The 9501-nt window shown below is 40.9% G+C and overlaps 1 protein-coding gene across 1 annotated transcript in view; it reads left to right on the top strand.

Moving 5' to 3' along the window:
• Positions 1 to 582: 582 nt before the first annotated feature.
• Positions 583 to 9501, top strand: part of SLC27A6 (solute carrier family 27 member 6) — a 40405-nt gene continuing 31486 nt past the window's right edge. The window contains exons 1-2 of the mRNA XM_075526621.1: positions 583 to 620; positions 979 to 1560. Of these exons, the coding sequence (XP_075382736.1) occupies positions 1047 to 1560 (514 nt within the window). The 5' untranslated portion in view covers positions 583 to 620; positions 979 to 1046. The remainder of the gene's footprint in view (positions 621 to 978; positions 1561 to 9501) is intronic.

Below are 9501 nucleotides of genomic sequence, written 5' to 3'. Positions count from 1 at the left end.
GACAGACGTCAGCAGCAGTGGGATCAGCACTGTGCTGTGTCACTGCTTCTTGCCCGTGGTGTCCCTTCAGCATGAAGACTTTCGCATGGTACACTGACCCCCGGCCCTGGCCCAGCCGTCAGTTTCCAGGTGGACTGAACCGGTTCCGAAGTATTTCCCAGACCAAGCTAGTTGCAATGCCGGTCTCCTCGGTCTAAAACTGCTCCTGAGACCCAGGTGGTGTGTGAGTGCAGGCAGTGGGCTGGCCTGGGCCCGTGTGGTGACGGGGCCTGGATACCAAGCCCTGCTCGACGCCGCAGCGCGGAGCAGAGCCCCAGGGACCAGCGGTGATAACTGCCTTCCCGGGGCCGAACCGCTACAAGTAAGGAGGAAACAGCCCGACGGGGAGCACCTGCCCGCCCCGGCGCGTCTCACCGGGGCCCCGGCCCTCGCTGTGCCGCTGCCCGCCGCCCGCCGCGGCGAGGACCACCCCGAGGCGAGGCTTCCTGCGCTCGGCCGCCGCCATACCCAGGATCCGGGCTCCCGCCGCCGGGGGTGGGGTGAGGCAGCAGATCGCGCCTTATGCAACCGGCCCAGGGAGCAGCCGCCGCCGCCGCCCCGCCAGCAGCTCGGTGCTGTCCGTGAGTCCCGCAGGCCCGGGGGGAGGGCTCTCCCCTCAGCCGTGCGTGGTGAGGGCAGAACTCCCGCCCTGCCTGCCCGCGCCTCTCCCGCCGGGGCGTGCCGTCTCGCAGGTGCGGGACACGCTGCAGCGGGGGGGGGCTGAGGCGAGCGGGCGGCTCCGGGAGACGGCCGTGCCGGGGGTAAGGCGGGCGGCGGGGCCGAGGTGCGCGGCTGGCGGTCGACGTCGGCTGCTTGGCTCCCCCTGCCCTGCTGCTGCCTGACCGGCAGTTGGTGCGAGCTTCCCAGGGCGGCGGCACACCTCTCTGGAGGAGGAGCGGGCAGGAGAAGCTTCAGCCCTTAACGGCTTTCTCTCTTCAGACTCCGCATCTTGCCTGGTTGCTCCACGCGTCCCGACTCGGTGTGTCAAGCTGCCTGGCTGTAGGGAAATGAGTGGCTGGGACGGCCTTTACCCACTCCCAATGCTACCCTCCTGGGTACCAGGCGCTGCCGCCGGGATTGTCTCCTTGCACCTCATCCAGAAACTACTCTTCCCCTACTTCTGGGCTGACCTGAGATACCTGCTGAAAGTATTGATGTATGGGCTGAGAGTGGAGATGTATCGGCTGCAAGGGAGGACTGTCACTGTCCTGGACAAGTTTGTGAAGCTGGCTGAGAAGCAGCCCCACAAGCCGTTCCTCATCTACGAAGGGAAGGTGCACACCTATCAGGATGTGGACAGGAGGAGTAACAGGGTAGCGCAGGTCTTCCTACAGCACGGGGCTCTGAAGAAGGGCGACACGGTGGCCTTGCTGATGGGCAATGAGCCAGACTTCATCCACGTGTGGTTTGGGCTGGCCAAGCTGGGCTGCGTGGTGGCTTTCCTCAACTTCAATGTCCGATCCAGATCTCTCCTGCACTGTGTCAGTAGCTGTGAGCCCAAGATACTGGTGGTGGGAGCAGGTAGAGTATGCGCCTGATTCATACATCCAAAGCTTTTAATGTCGCATCTCCCTGGTGTATGTCTCTCCAGCTCCTTTATTGAAAACCTGATTTTCAGATGTTCATAGAATGAAAGAAACCTAGGGCTGGAAGGGGCTTCAAGAGATCATAAAGCTTAAGCCTCTCAGGCAGAATCAAGTATATCCACGCTTTGGGGACATCCATTTTAACCTTTTCTTAAAAAATGTGCATTGCAGGAAAGTTTGCAACATCTAAGTTCAGCCTGTTCCAAGCGTTTAATCGCTTCAGTAGTTGCTTAATGTGTCTCAGAAAAGATTAAAATGATCTATATTGTCAATCTTTTTTAAGTCATGTACTTTCTTCTCCTCTACTACCTCCCCATCTTTCTAGTGATCACAAACACTACAAACTAGAAGGTCTAAGCTCAGACTGTACAACGTCTGCTGTACAACTGTTCACAGAGGTACAATAGTCTTCCAGGGACTGAAATTGAGAGGGTTTTTTAACAGTTGTAGCACATAGGAGGTTGATTTGTAATAACCAACTTAGCATCGGCGTTGGATTGTAGAAGAAATTGCTGTGTTTGAATAGGAGATAGTAGTGTGTGTTGTGTAAGTTTCCAAAGTATTACATTTTTATTAAGTGCTTCAAAAGAATTTAAAATCTTGATGTAGGCGTACTGTGCATTGTATATTCAAATTGGGCTTCAGTTATAGAGATGTATAAACTGAAGACATCCAAAACCTAAACTTGCCTCAGCTTTTATGAGCAAGTGCAAGTGAACCTGCAATGCTAAAAGATCATACAGAACCTTGACATTTGGTTGGAGGAGCATATTTCAAAATATTAAATAATAACATTGTCCTGCCTCTCTAAAATTATTATTTCAAGTCTATCTGCCATATTTCTATTTTACAACTTCTTCCCTTATTCCTATTACACAGGTTGTGGGGTTTTGCTTCCATGACACACAAATGGTGGAATTTCCTTCCATCTGTTCTCTGCTGCTGCAAATTTGTGTTTTCAAAAATGTATTTAAGATTTTTCCCTTGCGTATTTTTAATCATAAATTTTGTCATTTTGATTGTATATGGTATGCTGGTTTAAGAATGCTTGGTAATTAAAACAAGCTGATGAAACAAAAGCCAATTTAAATATAATCCCAAAACACATGATAACAATGCTTCTGAACTGACAGTTTTTAATTTTGCCTTCTTACTTACGTAATAAAAAAAAAAAATCTCATTTAACACCCTCTCATGAATATGTGCTTTTGAGCATATGGATTGAGGAATGGAATTAATGTTCAGGAAATTCTTGCTCATTGACTGTGGTGAAGGAGAACGTTGGATCAAAACTTGTATCTAAGTAGTCTTTATTAAAATGAGAGGTTAACTAATGAATGAAAAAAGCATTTGCAAAGTAGGAATGAGGTCCGTGTGTCTCCACTCTTAATTTGTTCCCAGCAGCTGATAGTAAGACCAACTACATTGAACTAACTTGTTCTAGGAGTCTGCCTCTGCTCACAAAATAAGAGCTCTGTGCAGGCACATAATACAACAGAGGTACCAACAATTTAGTCTCTGACCTAGTCTTTTATGTGTTGGTCTTCTTACTTTACTCATGGGTTTTAGTCTCTGCATTAACTTTGTTTGTCCTTCGAGCCTGCAAGGCTTCACAGTATTCTTCTTCGGGACTGAGAGGCTCTTTTTTATCTGTATCTGTGAAAGAAGTTGAAGTTCTGTTATGTCCTTGTTTATTGGCCACGTCATATGGAAAAGGAGCTCCAAAGGAGTCCAGGTTTCGCAACTGAAGGTTCATATACCGTTCAGTAACTGTGTGGACTAACTCATACCACTCTTGAAACAAAAACATATTATACATTATTATTGTACATAATAATTTCCCCCTAATGTTTATAAAAATTGCAGGGCAATATTTGACACTGAGGTTACACAGTCAGTTAGATAATTCTCAGAGGTCTGTTAAACATCTTTTTGTCCAGTGTTAGCGTGTGTTTCAAGGGATTCTTCCTTATCAGTAGGCATGACTTGAACTTTCTTGTGTGTTTTGCTTTTGTGCCATTTTCCACAGGATTGTGCATAGCTTGAACATAGTATATATATTTTTGCAAAATATTTACACTAAAAACAGTTAACCTGTGGTCCAATATCTATCATTGTCATAGTCAGGCATCATGATTGGCAACTAAGATTGTTTTTTTTAATCAGAGATTAGTATGTAATGGTATTATTTCTGGATAGTGGAAATTCTCATTTTCAAAAATATGTAGGTTTTTCACCCTCCACAAATAAATATAGGCTTGACTTAGCAATTCTATGTCTTGTAACAGTTACAAGACTATCTTTTCAATATTTTGGATGACCTTCAATCTCGTTCATATACTGCAGCACAGCAGAAATCATCCCATTAACAATTTGACCACTGACTGTGCTCAGCAAGACCAAATTTGCTCTTGAAATTCTTGTCTGTAATGGCACATTAAATCAGGAACCTGTATTCAAATCCATTTAATATTAAGGTTTCATTTGTGCTGAAGGGAACCTTCCACCTTCTGCTGATATCTGGAACAGTTCCCATAGATAATTGTTTATTGCTAAATCTTCCCTGCTCAGAATGGTGGTGTAGCCTTCCTCTGCGCGAGATGATTGCATCTTGCAGCTTCTTTTGGTACATCTTGTCATTTTTCCAAAATGCTTTTAGTTTTTACAAATGTGATACCTCTATCCAAATAGGCTGGGTACTATTTATGGTTGCATTTTCTTCCACGCCTTGGTCAGCCTTTCATGCTGCCTCTTGCAAGATCACTCTCATTTGTGGAATTTGTACTCTTCAGTTTTGTTTTGTGCCTGCATATTTTTCAGAGGTTGTGGTTTGGTAACCCAGTCCAATTAGTATCATCTTGTCTTTTCTTCAGCACTTGCAGTCAGACTGTCTTCTGGTCTGACAATTCTCTGATATTTTGATTGCTTTTTCTGACTTTAGATGGGAGTCTTCCAATAGTACTTAAGTTTTGGGGGTTTGGTTTTGACTTAAATATTCTACGAACTCTGCAATTGAATGTTTTGTTCTTAAGGCTCAGATATGTTATAAAAACTTCAAAATTTCTCCCCCTTGTCAGTTTCTTATATGAAATGGATATCTCTAAAAGGTTGATTTTTTTTCTACAACAGCAATGTTCTTTTAATTCATTTAGCACAATCTAATAACCTGTTTTTTTCATTCTCATCCAACCACAGGATGTAAGGCAAATATAGATTCTCTGACTTGCCAATATTTAGAATTTTTGTTCCTTTCCAGTATTTCCACTTGCCTTTGTGGCAGAGGGAGAGTTTTTGCTTTAGCTACTTTCGTTCGTCTGCTGTTTTCCCAGAGCATTTAGCTCTTGCTTTAATTTGTTATGTAACATTCTCACACTTCCATTCCCAGAAACACTGTCTACCACCACTCCCATTCTGGGGAATGTTTGTTGAAAGAGATTCAAAAGTTGGAGTTTAAAACTGTATTTTTAATAAAACAGCAGTTAACTAACATGTTAGTAAACAAGGAACTTGTAAAGGAGGAAAAAAGTAGCTGTATGCCCTTCTCTTTACCAGACTGATAGCATTAGCTTACTGTAACAACAATCTGACCTGTTTAAAAGGTATTCGTCATTACTGCATTTGTTACCAGATTATACCACCCTTACTCATTTAAAAACTACTGGTTAAACAGAAGAGTAAGGTACTGCTTAAAATGAAGGCACCTTTCAAGGCACTGTGTCCTTTCTAGGGAGTGTTTCTATTCATTGGAGTCTTGCTTGAATAAGGGATTACATTTTTTCTTTTGGACAGTACCTGTGTAACAGCAATACTATTAAACAACACTTATAATCTAGTGACCCACCAGAAAAGTACAAAGGGAATTTGCCAGTTTATAGTGTGTTGCTACTTGGAAGAGTTCCACTCTTAGTAGGACACCTCAGATTGCCATCATGACTTCTGATGCAAGGATTCAGCTGTGAAAGAATTGCATTACTAAACTCCATGAGATTGGTTTACATCAGTCCTGACAAGAAAGGCTATCAGGGAGTGTACATGCCACATGGACACATGTGGGCAGCCTGTGCTATGTGGGCAGGGGTGCTTGAGCAGGGGTGTTGGACCACGGTGACCTCCAGAGGTCTCTTCCAACCACACCCATTCTGTGATTCTGCGATTCTATGCAGAATTAAATCTCCCTGCTGTACAAGTATAGCACTTTCCTGGCCAGGATTCTTTACTCTTGAGGCACCAGCAGTGCTTTCTGCTGCTGCTGCTGAGTGTATTCTGAACTTCTCACCATCTGAGCTCAGAACCAGGGTTTATGCTGGCAGGAGTAAAGTTCAGAAGTGTGTCTACGTTCTGGAGAAAAGAGAGTAAACAAAGTCTTTTTTGGTGTTTGTGAATTAGGGTCATATGGTATATACAAGTAGCAGTAGCATCTCTCATATGTTAGTCACTGAGTGAAAAAATAATGGATTTTATCAAAACCATCTGTTCTTAACTATTTGGAATAAAATAGGGCATTTAGGACAAGGAAATTATAGAAGACCTGCAGAAGACACTTCTATCTGCTCTGTTAGACACCGTATCTCTTTGATCACTTACTTTTACTTAGTCCGTGGCTCTGTCACAGATGGCCTTTGAGTGGAAAACAGTGCCAACTGTGATTCCCAAGCCAGGTTCTGTTTTACTACCTTTACTGCCTTCAGTGGCGTTTCAAGATACCAACACCAATCCTAAGCCACAAATGACTTGTAATTTCTGTTATTATTACTTAGTGAGAATAACTGCTGAGTGTAACAAGTCATTTAGGGGATCAAGTACAAGTAACAATTATTTTCTGAGGCCAGACAGTATGGGGAAGAGTTTGGACTTGCCGTAGCTTACTGAGCATATCAACCAGGGTACACATCAAAGAACCATTTCATACAGTTTTCCTTCCGAGTAACTTTCTGTTCAGTACAAGTTGATCTCATAATCTGATGTATTCCTTTCATCAGTGTAGGACTGTGTCCTTGCCAACAGGCTGCATTGTTTCTTTGCTAGAAAACAACATAAAAAACCTTTTGTGGAACTTGAAGCCTAGGACAGTAGTTCAAAACTAAAACATATTTTCCTTGCTTTCTCGAAAGATGTACTGAGTTATGTATTCATGTGAATTTAATGTAAGAGTTTCACAAACTTTTTGTTGAATAATGAAATGCTTTAAAAGCAAGAGGGGAAAAAAAGGCAAAAAAAGTGGAGAAGCATATTCATCTTGACCAATTACAGATATTTTTTTTCCCCAGTAGAAGCCAAATAGTTAGCAAATGGTGAATATTCATATACAAACTATGTAAACAACGCATACAGAACGGCTGACTACACTGCCAAACATTAGTTAAGCAGTCATTTCTTCCAAAACAAATAAACCAAAACCTGAATATACTTTCATAGTGTAAAAAGCAAACAAGTATTTGAGAGAAACCACAAGCTTAAATAGCTGAATTGCTTTACTATAATTGTTTTCCTATATGGTAAAGTACACATACCAGGTACCTCTAGAAATAATCAAACTATAGTTCCTCCAAGAGGGCCGCTTTTTCCTGACACATGGACAAGATGGTATGTAAAGATCAATGAGCCCTACACAACATCTGGCGCAGAAGTTCTTTGTTCGCGGAACAAAACATTAGTTGACTATCATCAGAATTATTCTTTGGAATTATGTTAGTACAAGTCAGAGTTATCTTCAGACACCCCATGCTCCTGTGTGTTCCAGAAGTAATTTTCAGTTTCTGGCACTTTGAATATAGCTGTTTTAAATCACCTTTTCTTATTCAGGAAATCACTTACTGTTTCTGCTGTTCTCTGCTATCTAACTAGAAATTTCTTTCAAGATAATGTATGGGTACAAGCTGTTCACATATTGTTCCAAGTACTAGATTCCTGAGCACAGAAGAAAAATAATACTGTATAATCGATTCATAGTGCAATAGTAGCTAAAAAAACAAGCAAGCCTCTGTGCGACAAAAAACCCCATAGGTTTTATGAGTGAGTGTTTAGAGAAACAATAAACAGTGTGTATGTTTAATTTGAAGATTGATCTTAATTATTTAGAGTAAATATGTTTCAGTCTACTAAAAGGGAGCTATAGCCTCCTGTCATTCTTGAATCTTACATGATTGTGTCTGTAGAGTTGAAATTAATAGCTCCCATCTTTCTTCCTTTGACGGAAGGAAAGAAAAGAGGGAAAAAGAAAAATAAGAGGTAAGTCCTCTTCTTTTTGACAGACTTGCACCTCGTGTTACTCAAATATACAAAGAACTTGGTGCACATCTTATCTAGAACTTCTGAATTCTAAAAAATCAGAAATATTTGTGAATTTCTTCATGTCATGTAGTCCTAGACAAAAATCTTCTGTAGAGAAGTTAAGAGTTGGTAGGTAATACAGCTTCTTCTTCATCACTTTCAAAAATGTAAAAAGCAAAGCAATTTAAGGAAATGTATTTATCTATGGAAAATAAGGAAATGCCGCAATGATCCCTTTGGTATCTGCAGTACTTAAAAAGGGTGATACTCACCGAGGGTTTTTTTGGCAGGCCTTTTGCAGGAGGATAGTTTTCAGTTAAACAATAGGTGAAATTTCGTTTACAATTACACTTTAGTTACACAGGATAATTTTGCATGATTACTTTTGTTGGATAGTTTTTCTCAATATTTGTACATCACATTTGTTATCTGGTAAGGGCACTACACAGGATGGACAGCTGAGTCTGGTTCAAATGATTACTGGAAGCTGGAGGAGCCAAGAAATTCTTAACAATCCTTAACATCTTTGCTGGCATTGTAGTTGGAGCCAATGCACCAATAAAGAATGACAGAGAATGCTATATTCTTTTACTATTTTTGAGAACAGAAATGGTGCTCCAGCCACTTCTGACACCTGTGTTTCTTTTGCTAGGTTCTCAGCCTAACTTGTACCTACACAAACTAGCATTAGTATATTTAGGAGGCAGGTATGTGTATATATATATATATGCATAATAGGAAGACAAAAATCAGTATTAGAGGGTAATAAGTATATAGTTATTCTGTCACACTTGGTTTATTAATAGCTGTTTTTCATTAGAAATAATACTGTTGTATTTTTATATTTACTACTTGAAAAATATACACTAATTTTATAATACGACAACAAAACAGAATTAATATGCCAATGAACCTTGACTTTCAGTACATCGGGTTTCCTGCAGTTAACACTACTGTCCTTAACATTTTTTTTATTTCACATTTTTTCATTCTGTTGCTATGTATAGTGGAAGGGGACTGTACTCCAATGATTCAAACATGAGGCTATCTATCTTTTAGATTTTCATAATTATTTGTGTGATTCCTTCCTGAAATCATTATGCAGTGCAAGGAAGTTAGAACACAAACATTTTAATGTCACACTCCATCAGATCTATTTGCTAAACATTCATAAAATATGTAGAAATTGTACTCTGTAGGCTTTAGGTTTAAGACATATGTTTAGTTGGCAACAGTAGGCTATATCTGTGTTATAGTAATAGAGATTATGTCATTCATTAAAATATATATAGCAGTCTGTCATTAGGAAAGTAGTTTTCTGAAAGATTAAAAACCTTCAGTTATTTTGGTATAAAATTTATGCAAGGAGGTTCTATTAATGGTATCCATATGTAATATTTGCAAAATGAGCTTGGACTTGACATCAGGATTTCAAATGCTGGCTCTGTCAGTGCCTCATTAGGAGGTTCTGGGTGAGTCATGTCAACTTTGTTTGTTTACTCATCTATAAAAACTGAGATAATAACATAAATTTATACCCACAGGGATATTTGCAAGATTAATTACATAGGCTGAGATCCAGCAAAGCACTTAAGTGTAAATGAGT

This window comes from Mycteria americana, chromosome Z (genome assembly GCF_035582795.1).
Source record: "Mycteria americana isolate JAX WOST 10 ecotype Jacksonville Zoo and Gardens chromosome Z, USCA_MyAme_1.0, whole genome shotgun sequence".
In the NCBI taxonomy this organism is placed as follows: domain Eukaryota; kingdom Metazoa; phylum Chordata; class Aves; order Ciconiiformes; family Ciconiidae; genus Mycteria; species Mycteria americana.
The sequence above is the reverse complement of the archived record's forward strand: the minus strand, read 5'-3'. Positions and strand labels throughout refer to the sequence as shown.